The sequence below is a fragment of the Pezoporus occidentalis genome, unplaced genomic scaffold, assembly GCF_034315485.1.
Source record: "Pezoporus occidentalis ecotype Australia unplaced genomic scaffold, CSIRO_AGI_Poc_V1 ctg1, whole genome shotgun sequence".
Classification (NCBI taxonomy): Eukaryota; Metazoa; Chordata; class Aves; order Psittaciformes; family Psittacidae; genus Pezoporus; species Pezoporus occidentalis.
The window spans coordinates 17,462,158-17,483,066 of NW_026912778.1; the positions used below are offsets into that span (position 1 = coordinate 17,462,158).

Sequence of the window (20,909 nt, forward strand, 5' to 3'; positions counted from 1 at the left end):
TGTTACTTTACTGATAGACTGTGGATATTTTCTGTGTCTTCCTACAGAAATATGAATCCTACTATTTAACTTTTATCAGAAAACAGTGTAGGAAATATTGTTGCAACATTGTATAAGCCATGTAGCAGTTGTAAATGTGAGACCTTAGAAGAGGGAAAGGAGATGTTACTTAAAATAAGAACTGGGGGGGGGGGGGGGGGGGAAGGGGTTTTCACTTGCTCTCTCAGTCTCTCAAGTCCCAAGAGCTCCATCAGCAGGGGACAGGGTGTTCAAGGTGTCTGTACAGCAAAAAGGCGCCATGAATGCTTATATCTAGCTGTTAAGTCTGGAATCCATGGTTTGGGAGGTAAGGATGCCAGGTGTCCCAGGTTCCTCTTTTGCTCCCAGCAGATTCTGGATACATGTTTTTGCAGCTGTCAGAGATCAGTGTTTCCATTTTGTCCCACCTCTGTGAGTCGTTATGAGTCACCTTGGTCTAGATCTGGGCATGCTGTGAAACTGTAGGTAGATGTGAAGGGGTCTCCATGACCTGCTGACACGGGTGCTGTTCACACAGGCTGTGCTGAGATCCTCACTTCCCCATGTACCTCTCTAGCCTTCCCAGACCTTCCCATACAAATCTGAGTCTCTCAGTTACAGTTCTCTGAAATGCTTTTTAGAGCTTTTAAGAATGTATTGAAACCAGATAAAGGTTCTTATTGTGGGGAAAGCAAACTACTTTCTGAAGTAAACTAGAGTCAGATAAAAAGTTAAAGTTGAGGAAGATAAAAGGAAAAAATGTTTTCTTTTACCTTTGAATTCAAATACATACAGCTCACATCTTTCAAATGACCAGTTTAGCCATGTATTTTGGAGTTCTGTGGACAAGCGTACAATAATCTGTTTTTATTTCAGATATGACTAATCTCCTCCTCTGGAACTGACAAAGAAGCTGCTAACTCTGAAACTTGATGTGTTTATGGTGGCTATGAATAGCCCTGCATAGCACTTAGTATTGTCTCCTTACAGAAGGGCAGTTCCAGTGCTGGCCCTGTCTGCATGCTGTGTGAGATGTTTTTGCCAGGTTTGTGTTGTGCCCTTGCCTCAGCCCTGAAGGCTGTTGTCTTGTTTTTCTAAGGAGTTGCACAACTTCACATTCTTGCTAGTTTAGTTTACTTCCATTTGCGATTAGCGTAGATGAATTTCTTCAGAAGGTCTGGTTACAAATAGAAGTGTCTCATGCTTGCTTTTAAAAAGTATTGTGGACTAGGGCTTTGTGTGAACTAAGAAGTGCTGAGGAGCCTCAAAGTACAGTTCCCACACTAGCCACAGAAGCAAAACAGATTTGGTGAGTGACATAGTGAACAGTCCAGAATGTTCTAGGTATTTGCTAATTTTCACATTTATCAAACGTTTTTCCTCAAGGGAGGGAAAAAAAATTAAAAAATAGACATCCCAGCCTATCAACAGCTCAGCAGCTGATACTGATGTTTTTCTGTAGAGTCTGGTGAATGAAAGGACTTGGCTCAGAAGAGTACATTTAGTAAACAGAAAACCACAGAGGTCTACAACTGATTTAGAAATGGAGATCTACAGCAGTGTTGTAGGATATGTGTGTGCCATCACAAGGAAATTTATGCTCTAGTTGAAAAATAATCAAGCTTTTCTGTGTACTAACTCTTTATTTAGCTATATTGGGAACTAAAGCCCATCAGAGTTCAGAATGTTCAGAAGAGCTGATTCCCTCAGTGCAGAGCAGAAAACTTTAGGGAACGTGTTCTTTCTTTTGGCAATTAAATGCAGATAGTTACCTGCATGTGTGGATAATTGGGTTTTGTTGTTTTGATTCCTCAGCAAGCTTACTGTAAGAATATACCTTTGAAAATGTTGATTTTTTTTCTTTTTTCCCTCCTCAGCATGTTTGTGTTGAACATGACAGATTGAGTTAGTCTTCAGAGATTTATTTCCCTTTTCAGCTTGTATGTTCATATGGAGGATTACTTGACAGAACTGACAGAATCGGAGCACAGAACAGTTGTTCTTTCCTGAAATTGAGTCTTAATACATGAGACTTATTCTAACCCTCATTTGTGTATGCTTGAGCGTATTTCAGTGCTCAAATGTATTTGTTTGTTGATTCTTTTTTAAAATCTTTTTGTGTGTAGCTAACACTTCAGTTTTCAAACCATACCTCAGTGTCAGAAATACTATTATATTTCTGATTACTTCACTAAGCAGTTAGTGACAAAGATGTGAAAATGATCTGTATGTAGACCCAGTTTGGGCTAATGTAATGTTTTGAGCTTTACCTGTAGATAACTTGTACATTTTTAACTTGTACCTTTTTCATCTGAAATATTAATACGCTTATATGGAGCATATTAGAATACATAAATTTGGTTTCGTTATAGTTTCTTTAATTTTTTTATGATACATAATTTGAAGTTATTGATTATTTTATAGCTGATGCTCCAGAGTCCTTTTACAAAATAGCTATGTCAAAGCTGCCAGTATTCATTACTTTTTGCATTTACTCAGGAAAGGTATCAGTTTGACATTAATGAGAATAATTGAGGATAATGAGCATAATTAAGATAATGAGGAGAAAAGTCTTTTCCTGTTTCTACTGGGAGCTGGAATTGTCCTCTTCTCACAAGGAAAGAATAAGCAGGCAGTGGGAAGTGGGGGTTAAACAAACTACCTTGGGTTGTACTCGGCCAGAGAACTCTGCAAAAGCTGCTGGCTTCTGACACTGGTTTTGGCAATAGTATCAAGCACAAATTTATTGAGCATTTTTGACACTTTTTGTCTCAGTACAGTGCATCAATAGGGTTTTTATATCCTTAATTCTTCAAACTGAGGATGTGGAGCTTAGTTTTTCCAGAGAAATGTGGATTGGAGAAGATGGAAGAAAATATGTAAGTTTCTTTTTCTTTTTGCTGGTTAACAAAGGCATGGCTATGACCACTTTTTTACTTGATGCATTTTTTCATGTGTGGTGTATATGATATGTATCTGTTAATATATTGAAAACAAAACCATCACAGATTATATGTTTGCAGTGATAAGCATTAGAATTGTTATCTCTGCAGCTCATATCAGTATGTTTGTATTCCTTTTGATGTTATATCCTTGCCTTTGTTTTAGTTTTTTAGATACTACTTCTTAAAGCAAACTTTAAATACTAACTTCTTAGGGTTTATTTTGTGCTTTTCTCTTTTCATGTAATTAGCGTCCCATAAAAATGAAGTCTTCATCCAGAGTAAATTCACTCTCATTGTTGCTGTGGAAATGTGTGCTTCCTAACTTGTAGACTAACTTGTAACACTAACTTCCTAACTAGTGTATATGGAAATCTGGAATAAACACTAACATATGTGATTCTCTTTCCCTCTCTTCCTACTCTTCTAGTCCCCAGGCCTGACTGGTGTATCTTTCTACTATTGCCTTTGCGTCCCTTATGCTTTTTAATTTAACATCACTTAGTCAAGCATTGATATAATTTTATTGCCTTTGTTAGTTCATGTTTAACATAAGTTTCAGAGCATCACTGATTTCCAACCTGGTGCAGCCTTCAGTTTGATAGCCCAGGAGTGAAAAAATAGATTTCTCTGTTAGGAGAGAAAAGTGGTAATAGGGATTTTTCTTTAGCAGAGAAATTCCATCATCCCTCCACACCCCCCCCCCCAACCAACCAAAAAAAAAAAAGAAAACTCAGAAAACTCCACAAGCAACCAAAAAAGTCTTCTAGTGGCAAAATATTAGAAAATACTGATACAGGTCATAGGATTATGCATACCTCAAGTGGATACCTTATTTCTGGGACTTCTTGGTGAAGTTTGGGTCAATGCTGCAGTGTCCTGGGTTCAGCAGTAGCAGTCATTTTTCTCCATCTTAGTAGCTGGTGCAGTGCTGTGTTTTTGACTTTTGGCCTGGGAACAGCGCTGATAACATCCATGTTTTCAGTTGTTGCTCAGTAATTTTTACTCTGACCAAGGACTTTCTGAGCCTCATGCTCTGCCAGGAAGGAGGGGAAGCTGGGAGGAAGCAGAGACAGGACACCTGACCCAAACTAACCAAAGAGGTATTCCATACCACAGCATGTCATGCCCAGTATATAAACTGGGGACAGTTACCCAGAAGGGTGATATCACTGCTGGGGTCGGGCTGGTGGGTGGTGAGCGGTTGTATTCTCTTCCCTTGTTATTTCTCTTATCATTATTATTATTGGTGGTAGCAGCAGTGGTTTGTGTTATACCTTAGTTACTGGACTGTTCTCATCTCAACCCATGGGAGTTACATTCTTTCAATTCTCCTCCCCATCCCGCTGGGAGCAGGGGGAGGAAGAAGAAGGGAGAGTGAGCGAGTGGCTGCATGGTTCTGAGTTACCAGCTAGGCTTAAACCATGACATGTGGTCAGGTTGGGAATCCATCAACAAGCCATTGGATGGTGTCAACATCTTTAGCTTTTATATCATCAGACAAAAGTTGTTACTCTTCGTATTTAGAGAAAAAATTGATAGCATGAATCACTGAAATCAGTGCCAGATAGCTGGACATCTGAGCTGAGCTCCTTGCAGTTGTTCTGCTGACTCCAGGAGCTGGAACTGAATGAAAGATGTGTGATGCTTTCATGAGTTATGGCCTCTCGGCTATTACGTGAATGCACAGTAGCATTCATGTAATAGCCTTAAAAGCATGATAACCATGCCTGGTATGGTAATGAGCCTGAGCTTAGAGGTCCCTTTGAAAGCCAAGGAATACTACTAGCTCAGACTTAGTTGTGGCTTGATAGCATTTTCTGAAGGGCAGGCAGATCAGGAGGACTAACAGAACAAGCCAAAGTTACACTAGTCTATCTTTGCTCTCCATATTCAAAAGGAAGTTGTCATCTTTACCTCTGTTGCAGTAATAAATTTAAATATAAAACCAGTAATAAATTTAAATATAAAAGCATCAGATATTGCTTAGAATTAGTAAAGTGAGTTGTTCTCCCCCCCACTCCCCCTTTAGTCATGCTAAATTAATCATAGAATTGCTTCTGTGTTTGCACTGTTACTGAAGGTATGGCTTACAAAGAGGTAGAAGCCTAACTTTGAGGTATAGGAAGATTAAGAAGTTTAGTGTTTTTTATGCTTATGTGGTTGGTTGCTCTTTTGAGGGAATACAGAATTTGTCCGTGAATGAATCTTGGCAGTTTTATATGCTCAGCTCTTACAATTCAGTGTTTTGAAGGAAACTGAGATTTTGGGATACATACCACTGTTACTTGATAACACTGCCCTAGTACTTTGCTGGTGCGGTGGGGTCATGTTAAGTGTTCACAATGTCTACTGGGGAAGAAGACAGCAAGTAACAGATGTTTGCTTGGGGTTTTATGTTTTCCCTAAGAAGTTTTGGTTACAGAACTGTTTTCCATCAGGAATTTGTATATTAAGTCTAACTTGCTTTATTTTATGTGCAGCTTTATTTTATGTGCAGCTTTATATTGAATCAAAACCTACAGGTATATAAAGCTTCGTAAAAGCATTTCTGATAATTACCACTGGGAATTTAACTTAACAGCCCTGAACCTTTACATTCCTGCCATTATTCTACTTCTATATGTGATGGATTGTGTTCTTGATTATGGACAGATAAAAGAAACATTCCATTCTTTTAAGCTGATCTTGTAGGAGAACAGCTTTCTGACAGGCAAAGTCTGTTAAATATAATAACAGTTTAGAAGTATGCTGTTAGATAAATGTTACACCTTTCTAAGTGAAGGTTTCTTTGAAATTAAATTTAATGAAAATGGTCTATCTGAAGAGGTTTCCTATTCTGGCAGTTGTTCTAGAAAAGGAATTACATAAACTACATTTTTAATGGTCTGACACTTTAATGGTCAGGATTTCCTGATGGCATGCCATAATCAAGAATGACTGGGCAGGACTTGAGACAATTGAGTTCAAACTGATTTCCTCTTCCCCCTCCAATTTTTGTGCTTTATCACATTGTTTTCCAATGTGTATGGTTTGGTCATTTGGCATCTTGTGCTGTCAAAATTATGGTTTTGATTTCTTCGTTTTTCTCTTCCTGTCTGATAAAAATCTACATGCATGGTCTACCATAAAAGGCTCTGTAAAGTGGTTCACATAGTGAGTTGTACTTCTTGCATATGCTCATGGCAATTTCAGCCAGCATTTCCCATCTACGTCCTATCTGTTATGTTGTTAAGGATTTTTAAAAGTGTGAATATGTAAAATTGCATACATCTTAGTTATATTTTTTGTTTAATTGTTAATTTCTTGTTTGTGAAGGTAGTTACTTGCACCATAGATGGGGCATTCTGCCCTGCCATTCCATATTAATGAAGTTAGAATTACATGGCATGAGAGATGAGGTGAGCTTCAGCAAATATCTTTTGAGGCTGTAGCTTGTAGAAGCCTTTGCTGCTCTTGAGTCCAACATTCTCTGTGGGCAGAGTGTGCCCAGCAATGACCAATGTTCTGTTTCTGAATGGCTGCCTTGGATGTCCTGTCACTGTCCTGAATGTCAGATCTCACCTCTTTTTCAACCATTAAGTTTCTTAATAAAGTATTTGTGTTTTCTCATGATAAAATACTCTCCACCTGAGATAGGTGGTTGTACATGATGCATATGGCTATTGTTTGTCATGTTCAGTCGCAGTTCTGTAGAGAAGCAGGTTCTGTATGTACAGCATGAGGATAACTGAGGATAACATGTTACTCTGCTGACAGTTAGTAAAGGTTGTTAAAAAAGCGTTATGCCAAATGAAAATCTAAAAATTACAGTTTATGAAGGAAGTTGTCAGAGATACTATTAACAGCAGTGGGCAAAAATTCTACTGAATCTTGGGAGAAGCAAATCTGCCTAGTTATAAATCAGAAAATCAGATTTGAGGATCATCAGTAGCAGCAAGACTGTGTCTGCTAAGGAATTATAAACTGGCCCGGATACCTAGAAAACTAGATATTGCCAGATCAAGATTTTATGACTTAGGATTTCTGCTGTGTTGGCCTGAAGTAATGTTTCTATTACTGTTTACTAGCAGAGGAGTCTGCCTTTTGGGGAAAGATGATTTCTTGCCTGTGTTTTAAGAGGCTTTGAAAGCAAGAATCAAGCTTCATGCGAGGAAGTAGACAAATTGGCAGCTGCTCTCCTAGTTGAGTCAACTTTCCATAAAGAAAGTGTGTTCATATTTGTTGGGGATAGAAAATGATTTGTATGATAAAGCTTCAGAATATTTCAGAGAGGTTTTTGTTCTGTGTTTTTTTTTTTGAGTCAGCTGCCATAATACCACAGTTCACTCCAAAACCCTTGTTTTCCTTTCCATATTCCCTCCCAGGATATCTTTCACATTTTAGCCATATGTTTAATTAGCTACTTGTTGAAATAAACTTATCTTCTGATTATTGATGCACCATTCATTTACATTTCTTTTTTACAGGGCTTGACTAAAATGTAATAGAAACATATTTGAAACTCCTTGGATAAATTGTCAATTAGGGAAGTGTTTCTACTGCAGAAGTAAAATATGGGTTCCAGTGTAGCCACAGAGGGGAAGTTATCAATATACATAAAACCTCCTGTCACTGAAAGGTTTGACTTGGCTTTACAGGTATTACACTGCATGTGCTGCTGAACTAAGCCAGTTCTAAACCTGTTTCTACTTCACAGGTGGGTAATCCATTCATCTTACTCGCACATGACGTTTTATAAATGCATGACAGAAGTACCAACTACTGCTGCTGGTTATTTAATTACTTTCATCAAATTTACATAAAATCAGTGCAAGAGAGAGGCGCGAATAAAAATTTGCCATCTGGGCTTTTAGTCCATGTGGCTTGTTAATGAGAAAGTGGTGGTTCTTTGCCTGTTCATATAGTGTAGTTGGACACATAGAGCCATAATCTTTGTTAAACATTTTCCAAAGATAATTCACTGTGTACTGCTAACACAGAGAAGAGAGAATGCCATATGCCATGTCACTGGGTGAATTAGTTGTGTAGTTTGTATTGAAAATAATAGGATATTTGTTCATCAGGAACTATGGATCCAGACTAAGACATGAGAAATGTGGGAGAAAGAGCAGATTTTGTTTTATTTTTTCTTCAGTCATGTATATTCTAATGTATTTGGACTGACTTAAGTTTTAACCACTGTGTTTATATCTGTGGTGTTTCCTATCAGTAGTTGTATATTATATAAATGAAAAGAATATCTAGGTAAAACAGTCTATGAAAATTTGTGTGGTCAGTGGACCTTAATAGATATATCATTTCACTGGCAGCAGTTGTGGATTTTACTCACATTATTTAGGTTATCCTAGGTGACATGGCTATGATGGAGTCAGGAGGCTGCTATACCTCTCCCTTCTCTCTTAGGTTTTCATATCAGTATTAAGAATAATATTTTTATTAGGAACTGTTTTTTTAAATGCATCCTAAGAGTGCCTCAGAAATTGGCATCTAACAAATTTATTCTCTTAGTCCATCTAAACGCATCATTAAGAATAATACACATCACTGACAAGGTTGGAATAACATTTATGTATAACTGGAAGTCATTAAGTATATAAGTATATTTTACAGGTTTGTAATTTTTATTGTAATCAATTAGCATCGTTTAAAATGGGTAACATTTTGCTGGCAGATGAGTGCTAATGAAATAACTGGATAAAGGCAGTATAATGGAGAAGCATCCACCATCTCTGTAAAGACTGGTGACTCCAGCATTTGCGTGATACTGGTGAACCAAGAAACCAGCCAGAGCCGCCAGTGCAGTGGTGCTGGTTGTGCATGAGATCAGCTGGGTTTTGGAACACGAGAGCTAGTAAGGCAGTAATAAATCCATCTTACATACAGACTCCATGCACAATCACTAGTGGCACATAGTTCAAGCAAAAAACAGTGAAGTAGACTTGGCTGGTCTACAGTGCTGTCACATGCTTGAGCAGCCCAAATGAACCGGCTGGATAAGTGAGTAGCAATTGTATCCTCCCATTGCTACTCTGGAAGCAAATCCAAGAGATTAAAGCAAAGGTTGGCTCTTTTTTTTAAATATTTGTCTATAGACTGGAGGTAAAGATTTGGAATGTGCATCTGTTATTACAGCAGTAAATGTTCAACTTCATTGTCTTCGTGAAGATGTTCACCATTTCTCTTATTCTAATCATGAGAGTTTTTCACTGGTCTGAGTAAGAAGACTGAAAACAATAGAAACCTGGTGTTCTACAGGAATTGTAGAATTGTGAAATAATGATAAAGTTATTGAAGAAGTTGTCTGCTCTAGAGAACAGACTGCTGGTCTGGGGTACAGGAAACTTAGGTTTGATTTTTTGTCTCTGCTCATAATTTGTTGGGATGATCCTGGATAGGTTGCTATCTCTTTTGGGTATTGACATCCTTGTTAGGGAAAAAAAAGGATACTGAAGGCTTGTTTCTATGAAGCACTCTTAACAAGGTATGTTCCCATGTATATTAATATTCGTTCTGTGAGGTAGGATGAAATGTTCTTGATGTTTATCAGAGTAGAAGACATGGAGCTTCATTAAAATTCCTTTAAGTAATAGAGATAATATTTTCAATCTTTGGGAATTTTCATGTTGTCAGTTGGACATGCAAACCATATGCTTGCAGCAAGTGTCACAGGAAACTTAACAAACCTGTGGTATTAAGTGTGCTGAAAAAATAATAATGAAAAGCTTAATTATTAAATGTAAGCTGTGCAAAATTGTTTACTACCTTAGCAATGAACTTAAAAATAGCATTGAAGAATATTATCTGCTTGAGGAAGACTATGGATGCCCTCCATAGTGTGTTGAGTGTCTTTATTGTATAGTTGGATACCTTATTTAAAAACATAATTCTAAATGTGTTTTCAGGTATTTTGAAAGAGGGGAGATGCCTGATGGAGGTTTTACGTCAGTCCAACCCTTCCAACATTCTGAGAAACAGTAGCAACCGAAAGCAAATTTCTGTTAAGGACATGAAAAACTTGGAAAGTTCTACTTAAAGCACATATGAAATGTCAACACTTGGCTAAGTGTAAAGTAGTACGCAAGCAAGTGTAGGAAAGCTAAAAATGATCATTTCACACTATTCATAAAGTAAAATGCACTCATAGACTGTCACAGCCTGGGGCGCATTTGTTACCTTTTGGTACCTGCTTGTATGTTTAAATCCGTAATAATCTTGTTGGTAAATAGGATGCTACTTATATCCTCAAATACTTGTTGCGTTTGGGCTACACAAAAAGAAGCAGGATGATAAAAATCGTGTTCTTTAATATCAACTTGAGTATTAAGTAACCTTTCCTAGTTCTGCACGTTTAACATGAAACAACTTCGTTTCTCATTTGGCGTACATCAGGGCATGTTGCCTTTTGACCTAGGAGTATGTTGTCTGTCTAATTATCCTTTGTATTGTTCTGCTGTTCCTTGAAACTATCCAAACAATTTGGTGTGGCCCTAGCAACCAAACAATACTGTTTAACAAAGATTTCCTAAGGCACTCGCTCCCAGATTTCCCACGTAGTGCTAGTTCGCATCGGGGCAAACAAACAGGATATTGTTTCAAGTGGATAGCACTCAATGTTTTCAAGTAATTTATGAAAGTAGTTTTTTGTTTTTGAACTGTTGTGAGTGGTCTCATTTTTGATAGCAGATTTCATCTGAAGTTCTGCAGAACGGTCCATGTTTTGAGGCTTCAGAACAATGTTCGAAACATACATTTCCTCTGGCAGCTAAGAGCAGAGCATGCCTTATGCTTTGATGGCAAGGAATAGCAGAAAGGAATTATTTAATCCTGTCCTGCAATGAGATTATTTTTTCCATTAAACATCCTATTTAAAGTCCACCTAGACCCTTCCTACAGTGTTATCGATTGCAAATTCATGAGTAAATGAATCCCACTGAACATAATTATACCAGATAATAATGTTGCTTGACCTAGTTAAGAGATCCAATAACAGATTTTGGCTTTTCTTTAAGCCTACTATGTCTTCTAACTTACATTTTCCTATTAAATACAGTTAAGCTTCTGTCCCTTTCCCCCTCCTGTGTTTGTTTTTGTTTTCCCTGTGTGTGTTTAACTAACTTGACTAGTTTTACGTAACAGATAAAATCATGAACATTGTCATATGCAAGGCAAGAATCATTAATGTGAGCCATTAATGCTTCCATGAATTAGAGTCCTCAGCAAGTTCACAGACGAAAGTAAATCCTAGTCATTTATTCTGTCTTTTCAATACATTGGCACTTCAGCAGAAGTAATATATTTGTAATCTTCTCATGGCACCGTTGTTAATTACTTTGGTTTAAACGTGTTTCCCTTGTTTTTTGGGGGAAGGTTTATTACCAACTGAAGAGCTTGTGCATGTGAACACAGATTATTAACGCCACTGGGAAGGATATCCTTAACTCTGCTTTGCTGCCGGGAGAGTAAAAAGGCAAGTGCTGCCCCTGCACTGACCCTCCTCTTTGTGCTGGCACAAGCGTGTATGTGATCATGTGGTGAGTGAATTGGACGACCGATTGGGTCAAAATTAACCTGAGGAAAAGAAGTAATGCTGCTTTTCCAGTTCAGTTCATTACAGCTGCACACTTATATTTGCTTGCACAGGGGAGGACAAGAGCTTGCTGAGCACCAGCTTCTCAGTGTTAAGGAGTGTGGACTGGACTGGGGTTATGGCATGTTCCTTTAAATCCTAGTCCTGATAGTGTGGGGATTGTGGCATACTCCAGTAGGAGCCAAAGCAACTGCTGTGCAAAATTCCTTCTGACTAGGAACAGCTAATGATGTTCAAAAGGAGATTTAAACTTCTCTCATTTCTCTTGGCTTCAAGATATGATTTAAAAATAGAGTTCAACAAAGCTTTAGCTTTCTCAGGAACTCTCATATTTAGGATAAAAGCAACTGTTTACAAAGAAATTGTTGTATCTATTAGGAGTCCTTAGGTTCTTGATTTTTTATTTTGTTCATTTACAGATGGAGATGAAACAAGAGTTGTTAAAAATTGTGTGTTGTAGCATTTTTCGGTGTCATACTTGGTGTTCCTGTTTGTTACCTGCTATGGCTAGGAAGGATGTATTCCTTCTTTTCACCTCTTCTCTCTCTCCAAATCTGTGCTCTTGTTCTTGACGTATAATGCATCTCTCATTTCCTGGGCTGCCTTTAAAATTATAAGGGCTTAAGAATGACAAGTGCAAAGATGCTGGAGAATATGGACATTGAAAGGAATTTTAAAGCACCTGACACGTTTTTGCTTTTGTACTGAGAGACAAGGCAGTCATCAGATACAGGGCAAGAAAAAAATTTCTGTAAAGTGAGATGTTTTGGGTTGTTGTCCTCCTTTTGCAGCATGCACTTTGTTCTGTTTCTTAATGACTTTGTGTACTTTCATCTAGTGAACTTCCACCACTGGGACCTAGAACATGGCAGTGTCTTTGATCTCCCGTTGCCTGCATTGTGTGGCACACACTCTTCTGTGTCTTTTAGGACCTCTGTTACCAGGACTAAAGTGCTAGATCAAGATGTTAGAGTATGTTCAGGAATTCTTTATGGCATGTGGAGTGTGCGGGAGTCGTTCTGGTGTTGGCCCCAGTTGCTGGGAGCTCAACTTTGTGACCTTGGCAAGTCCTTCCAGCTTTGAAGACAGCATACTACAATTTGTGTGAAGGAAAAAAATACACATTACTACAGCTAAACAACAAGTTTGTACAAAACTGAGGTGAAAAAAACACAGGTCACGTGGTACTCATGTAACCTTATTCAAGGTTACGTTACTTTTTGGTTAGAGGCTGAAGTAGTTGTGACTGTTCTGTTTTCACTCCCACTGAACTGCTCGCTTCATGAATGTGTTTGATAAATGATTGCTTTCAATTGAACTTAAGGAAGTCTATGTTATGTAAAATGTAACTTTCTGAACTGATAGAAAAAACTGTGAATGGCTGAGATTCAAGAGACTTGGGAAGATGCGAAGGGAAGTGCTAACAGTTTTGTCTCCGTGGCAACCAGTATTCTCATGAATGAGTTGAATGCTAAAAGTGTTTGACTAGAACTTGTAGATAATATTTAGCTAATAGGAACGTGTACAAGTTGAAAACAAAAATTTTGCAGGTTCATCAGGATTGGCCACGTGCATCTCCTCATACCTTAACTGCAGAAAGCGTTAAAGCAGCTTACCTGAACAAATCACAATATGTAATACAGTAAAACAGACTGAGGCTAGGCTTCCTATACAACTATCTTAGGAAAACAGGTAAAATATCAATAGGTAATTCTTAATATAAATTCTTGATATCGATAAAAAATACTGTCTGCAGTCATGGAATATACTAGAGAAATACCAGACCTTACTGGATAGGTCTGGGGCATCGTTTGAGATGTCAATAGATATTTTGATGTATAGTGCACAAGACAAGAATTGTAATTATTTACTCTTGGTAGTTATGTGTGTGTTAAACTCGTATGAGTGAGATCTGATACCAGATTTTGGGTACTGCAATTCACATTGGGTGAGTGGTAACTGTGATAATAAAGAAATGCTTTTGAGTGCATAGGGAGGAAAGTAAAATTAGAGGTGGATAAATATATGTAAACTTAGTATATAACAATTTCAATATAAAGGTGAAAGTACTAATCCTTAGAGGAGTCTAATATATCCAGTGTTACTTATATTGATCAGTAATATTTCTGGTAAGATTTGTGACTAGACAGTGGAGAAAAAAATAGCTAGCATGACATGTCTAGAAAGGCTTTGCCTTCTTATTATGAAAATAACCTTACTGACAAAAAATGCCAGGAGATGTCAACGAAATATTTGCTCAATAGTTGTTCACCAGGTAGAAACTTGAACTTCAGAAACGCTTCATAAAAATTGAATCAGGCAAATGCCTCTCACAGTCTAGGGAGATAATCCTTTACATTGAACCTTGTAATTTTTACTTACGCTTGAACTGAAGATACCATGTATTAAACGCTGTAATTTTGGTTATCCTACAGTTGTATTCAGAATAAGGCGGTTCACACAGTGTAAGACAGTTTTACATGTTGTCAGTAACAAAAATGAGTTACATTATAACCCTTCTGCAACTTACAGTAGAATTTCCTACCTAATTAAAGAAGAAAATGTAGTTGGATGTTAAAGCTACTTAATTCCTCCTTCTGGTTTACAGCATTTACTGTGTGAATATGTTTGTGTGGTGGTTGGGAAAGTAAGAAGTGACAGACACCGTGTTTAGAAACTCTGCTTATAGCTTTTTATTTTATTTTTTTCCTTATAGCCTCCACGCCACCCAGCAGAGTAAATAAACGCAGAGTTTCTCCAAGTGTTGTTTCCACCTGGGAAAAGAGAGGCATCATCATGTCTAACATTACTATTGATCCAGATGTCAAACCTGGCGAGTATGTCATCAAAAACCTCTTTGCTGAATTTGCTGTTCAAGCTGAAAAGAAAATTGAACTTGTAATGGCTGAACCTTTGGTGAGTCCTTTTTTTCATAGTATCCCTTGAAATGGTCCTACTTTTTTTCCTAAAGCAGGCTGATTTATCATGTGTGGTTACTGGAAAGATATTGTTGACTTTTCAAAGGGATTACTTAAAGAATAAATAGGCTTCTGCAAATAGGGTTGCTACCTGGATTATGCTTTATTTGCTTCTATTAAAACTGTTATGTAGTGGTTACTGGAAACAAGACATCGTAGTATTTGTAAGTTCTGTAGTTATAAAAGGAAACAACGACAGCAAAAAAGGTTCCTTTATTAACACTGTAAAATGTTTCCTGTTGATGCTTCTTTGAAATAATACTTTGACAATATACTTTTGCGAAAAGATGCATTTGGTTTGCTTTCCAAAGTAATGACAGTAAGACCTGGAAGAACATTTTAGCCAGCATATATTGCACATTGGGCAAAATGCAAAGTCCTGCTGGTGAAATCCAGTTTTGAAACTTTAGGAAAAAAATTATTAAGCAGTCCAAAAGAGCACAAAAATGGAGCTAAGCATGTTTTGTCGTGTCAATGATGGAATCATCTTCAACTGAAACTGTAGATTAGTAGATTAAAGGCTGAGGAAAGTGAAACACTTCATACACACCTACATAGGTAAACATCATATATATGTGTGTGTGTGTACCAGGCAAGCCCACAACTTAAACATAACTTGTCGGTTTCCTTATAGACATCCAAAAGAGTCAGTACTCAGGAGGGTTTGAAAGCACAGAAACTTTGTAGGAGAAGGGGCATGCAAATAGTGAAGGGTGCATGGCTAAGAAATGAGAGCTGCAGGGGTGGTGATGCTGTGGGTGGAAATGAAGAGTGCGCCATGTAGGGTGCTCTGTGTGCCTACTGCTGTAAATGCCACTCCCTTGGCTACTTTTCCATTCCTCTGCTAAACATACAGGGAAGGTAGTGCTTGGCTAGAACAACATAGAAATAATTTGGATGAATTGAAGAGGGCTTTTCCTGCAGACACAGCTAGTTTGGAGTGAAATCTCCTAGCTGGAATACTGATAGAAGGTAAATACAATAGCCCTGGAGCTCACTTGTGCTGAAACACTTGTTCCTAGACCAAATAAACCCTCTGACAACAATCCCAGGCTGTGTCTCCCCGCCATGCTGGTGACTGTTAGTTAAACAAGTTTTTTTTCAATCTGTTAATCATACAAAATCTCAACATCTCACCAGATTAAAAATTGGGAAACCCGTGAAACTAATGAAATAATGCACTTTCAGTGAAGAGTGATTCCCAGCTGTGTTGTCTGTTGAGGCTTTATGCATGAAGCCTGCCTTAGTCAGGATCTTTCACTAATAAGATTATGAAATTGGTATCTTGTGTGTATACAGGATGTATAAAATTCTTTGGGATAAAATAAGAAATTCTTATTATTTCTGGAGTAGGCATTTGTGAAGGTCGTTAACAGTTCTGTCTGTGTTCATTTGCTAAGTGGAATTCCTTTAAACAAAATATTTTTTAATGCAGTCAAATGTAAATTTACACATACAGCCAGCATTCCTTAATTTATATTGGTAGGAAGGAAGGAGTACATAGAAAACCAGCAATTTGAAAGAGGTGCCAAAAGCCGTGGAAAAGTGAAACAACCTGAGCCTGTGTAACACAGAGAGGTAGAAGGGAATCCTTAGGTGTCTCAATGAAAGGAATTACTGCAATACTGAAGTGGTTTTACTTTTGAATGTAGTATTTGCTGTAAATACTGAATAGTCAGTTCTAGTGCATGACATTTAAAAAGAAAGATAAAAGGCTGACTGGGTACAGGAAAGGCACTGACTAAGATCAAAGAAAAGGCTTTAATGGAAGAGAGGAAAGCCCTTTATCATTTTAGTGTGATTTGATTTTGTGGGTTGACTTGGCTACAAATAATAATGTGGAGAATATATATAGTGTTACATAAATCTTTGTTGGAGGAAGCTATTGGAGAGTTTGGAGCCAGACCAATTAAAAGTGGGAGCTAGACGCTTTTTCTTGAAGATGAAGGTGCCAGTAGGGGAGCAAAATTTAATTAAAAATAATAATAAAAGAATAAAATCGTAACTTTAGATCAAGACAGCACCTGGGGGTGGTGGAACAGCACTGTTTCGACTAGATGTATGGGTTTCATTAGAAGTAACTGACCTGTGGTTTTAAACAAGGGACTACATGATTTCTCTGGCTGTGAATTTGCTTATGATACTCAGTGAGTAAGAAAGGAGTTTCCTTTCACTGGTTTTTAATTATGAATTCTGTGCTTGTAAAATTTTAATACCACAGAGTTTCCAAAGTTACAGAAAGAGCTTATCAACAAATGCTTAAAATAAATGATTTGAATAGTGAGCATAGCCCCAGGAAGGAAGATCATCTGTTTAGTGAGCAAATTAAATAAAAAAATGAAGCCACCTTGTTTGGTTGGTTGTTTTTTTTGTGGGTTTTTTGTTTTGTTTTGTTTTGTTTGTTAAATTAATGTTTCTAAATTTCTTGTGGTAATAGTATACAGTTTATAATGGGCTCAGACACAATTTACTGTAGCTTAAAAGACTCTTCATCAGCTGAGCAGGTTGACTTGAGGCATGATACCAGCCTTCCCCATGTGTGAAACAAACTATACCAGTGAAAAAAGATTAGTGACAAACTCAGTTACCCTGTATTTTGTAAGGCTGCATGTAAAAATGGGTTAGAATTTGAGCAGGGAGTTTAACATGGTGCCACCAAGTTACCAAGCTGTTAACTAGGTAAGCTGCTAACATACTAAATTGTTGGAGTTAAGTCAAAAGTAGCAAGACTGTTTAAGCCTGTTGCCAATGCCCGCAATTTTATTCCATCGTGGAGATACTGAACAGTGTTCAGACTAGCGCTGTATGCTCTTTGCAAGTCTGGTTTCCTACAGCAGCTTGGAGGACAGAAGGAGGCAGGTTCACCTGAGCCCCCTGCTGAGGTGTGCCAGCCGCCATAGGGCGAGCCGGTGAATGCTGGAGGGGGGCCAACGGGTGGTACCTTTTTCCATGGGTGCAGTTGTTTGCACAGCGCACACACGTCGGCTGCATCCTGATCTGCTGCCTGCCATATGTTGACATTTCTGCTTTACACAATGGATGCAAACTGCTCTTTGGTTAATTCAGTAGGGTTTTTTTTTTTCTTTTTCTTCTTTTTTTCCTTTTTTATTTCTTTTTTTTTAATTTCATTTGTAACAGATAAATGCAGACCTGTTATTTCCATCTCTTTTTGAACTTCAGGAAGCCAGGAAAATAAACCTTACATAATTAATTCAGTGAAAGTTTCCAGACCTTTCCTTTATGCTGTTTGATAGATTTTTATAAGTCATGTAAGATAACCAGTGCCGTGACAAAGAAGAATTAGGAGTAGACATGGAAAGAGAATTAATTTTAAAACCATAGAAGTAATTCAGAGACCTTGATTAACCTGTGAAGGGTTAGAGTATTATTTGGTTATGTCACGTTTGTTTGGTCAGGGTTACATTAACTAGGGTGATATTTACCTTTTAGCACTAAAGATCTTTAATGCTCAGGAAAAATTATGAAGAGAGGATTGTGAACTTGTAAGGTTTTCATTAATTCTGATACTAAAAATCTTATATCAACATTTGATGAACAGAAGTGTCTCAGTACAGAAGCTGGGAAAAAGTTAAGCTTTCAGAGCCATCTTAACATTTTGCTATCTGTTGACATGGACTTCAGCTTCATTGTCTAAAGACTTACAGATCATTTCACTTCTCTTTGGTTTAGTATTCTTTAGCTATTTTAGACACATGCAATTGATATAATAAACCCAGTGTTTGTTCACCTGTATAGTAGCTTTGTAGTACCACAGTGGACATGTGTGTCAGAGCGTTGTATCGTAAGGACACTTAAGGAACCTGACTTCTACCATCTTCTTACAAGAAAGTCACTTCTCCGTCTTCTTGGGGAATAGTTTTATGGTTACTTTCTTGCAGCTTATTTAGCAATATATGATGTTTAGATAGAGTGGAACATTTCTTGTGTTTCTGCTTTATGGATAAGATTACAATAATTTGTGCCATTTATCTAAAAACATAGCACAGATAACCTGAATTTACCTAGAGTAGACATTTGCTTATAAAAAGGGGGGAGGGAGGAGTTCTAGTTAAAAGGGAATTCTGATTGGCAAATCGTCTCTGGAGCTTTTAGTATATGCTGCAAAACGTGAAGTCACATAACAGTATTTTGAACAGACTTTACATGTAAAATTATATGAATTTGTAAGTTTAAAAAAAGGGTTTATTTACCACTATCTGAAACCTTTTCCCCCTTGCTGTTAAATACACCATGAAAGAACACTGGGTAATGCATCAATTGATGAACAAATAGAATTATTTCAGAGTATTAAATGCATTTCCTGAAACCGCTTTATTTTTTACAATATTTTTACTTAAGCATACTGGCACTGAACATGAATGACTTTTCTTGGTCTATTAAGTAGGTTTCTTTGGCTTATAGAAAATGACTTCTGAATTGGTGGCTATATTGTGTCAAGTTATACTTTTAGAGTAGGAAAATGCTTTTTGCCTGCACAACGTTGAATTCAAGTTTTCGGAGGCTGTAGTAGTTGCTAAAGATTGTGTCCTTTTGAACACCAAATACAGCTGCACTCATGGAAGAAAATGCCAGAAATTGCCTTGTATTTTCCAGATTACAATTAGGTTGAGTGATAATTGTTTGAATCTTAGACTTTGGACATGCAATCCTGATTCGTATCTGTTTTCCATACAGCCTGTCTGTTGCGGTCTTGCAAGTGTTAAATGCCAAGCAATATCAACTTAAAAATTTTTTGTCAGCAGCCTGACAGCCTGGATGTTGTCTCTTACTAAATTACTAAGCAGTTATTTTGTGTCAAAAACCCCTGGCTATCAGTACTGCTGACACCTCCTTTTACATCCAAGACCAGGCAAATTAACAGCTCTTCCAGTTTATTAGCCAACTTGATTCATAAACACTCTTCGTTTGCTTTCCGCAGTCTCATGTGACCTAGTAACTCAGTATCTTTAGTACTTTTCCTACTTTCCTCATCAAAGGTACCATTTTCCCTGCATTTATAATAAGGTGAAAAGTGGCTTAAAATTTCTTGAAATAGCAAGAAATGCACATCACATCTTTATATATCTAACTGCTTTGTAGTGTGCCCTTAAAGCTGTTACTGTGGCACTTGGCTTGATGTAAATCATTAATCCTCAGAGCCAGTATGTTGTGTTTTGTGTAACTGTATAATTTGGTACTCTCTACAGTGACTAATAAGAATTACTATTACAGTACATGAGTATTTTGTTTTCTTAATGCTTTAATTCTCACTAAATTATTTTGTTGGTTAATTTTGCTTTTAATGGAGCAGTATGTCTTATGGTACTGGTAGCAATGAAATACTGTAATAATTAAATTCTGGTAATACTGCATTTTTTTGCACCTGACAAAGTTATTTCAAATGTAAAGCAAGTTACTGACATTCTCTTTTTCCTCAGATAGGCTTTCTAGCTATTTTTCATTGCAGTTCAGGGAGAGTGCAGATTGGAACAATTGTCTCTGCCTCTGCGAAGGCATTTTAAAAGTAATTTTTTGTAGCTTAGAGTAACTGCCTTATATGAACATGAATATGCTTGTTAATTCAGATGAGAATGGCTTTCCTTCTAAGTTACATTTGGCAGCCACCGCCAGCTATCTGTGTTGAGCACACTGCTGTAGGCCCTGCTGTTTGGAGAGGTGTTTGACTTTTTTTGTCAGTCTTTAACATTATTGCTACCAAAACAATCTTAGATCTGTATTCTTAGATTATGCGAGTACACTTCTCATCTTCAGAAATTATTTTACCTGAAAAATAATGCAGCTATTCACATTGCAGGTTATTTTTTTGTTCTGTAATACAGCTGAGAGAAAGAAAGGGATCTTTAATAATAGTCAGTTGCATTGTGAAATTCATGTTTCTCTTTATGTTTTTTTTTTTACAGGAAAAGCTGTTGTCCAGATCTCTTCAAAGAGGTGAAGATCTTCAGTTTGATCAGGTAGTACAGTTGAAGGCAGTTTTTATTGGATTAAGGTGGCCTCTGTTTTTGCAGAATAGTGATTCCACTGTTTTATTAACTTGGAACATTCACGTCTGAATCTACGTCAGAAGGCCTTTATTTTCCATTGTAGAGTATGATAATAAGAACTGCTAGAAAAGATCAGTTATTTGAAGGTGGCAGTGAAAGCTGCTGGAGGAAAGATGCTGAAATGTGGTAGGTGCCAAAAAGACTCAGTTTATTTCTGTTCCTGGTAACAGGCTTTGTGTAAACGCAGCCTATATCACTTATTGTTTCAGTGTTTGGGGTTCTGCTTTTGTAAGCAAATAGTGTTAATTTCAGTAACATGGCTTTTACTGAGGGCTTTTGATTTTATGGCAGAAGGCATAAGGTAGTGTCAAAATGC

General features: G+C 37.4%; 1 protein-coding gene across 15 annotated transcripts in view; it reads left to right on the plus strand.

Moving 5' to 3' along the window:
* Positions 1-20,909, plus strand: part of FRYL (FRY like transcription coactivator) — a 162,387-nt gene that overhangs the window by 52,131 nt on the left and 89,347 nt on the right. For 13 of the 15 annotated variants that reach the window (XM_062606496.1, XM_062605937.1, XM_062605758.1 and 10 more), the window contains 2 exons: positions 14,267-14,466; positions 20,450-20,503. In XM_062606496.1, the coding sequence (XP_062462480.1) occupies positions 14,347-14,466; positions 20,450-20,503 (174 nt within the window). In that variant the 5' untranslated portion in view covers positions 14,267-14,346. Of the gene's footprint in view, positions 1-615; positions 2,898-7,641; positions 7,660-14,266; positions 14,467-20,449; positions 20,504-20,909 lie in introns of those variants that run through there. The other 2 variants (XM_062606577.1, XM_062606663.1) reach the window with 2 other exon arrangements.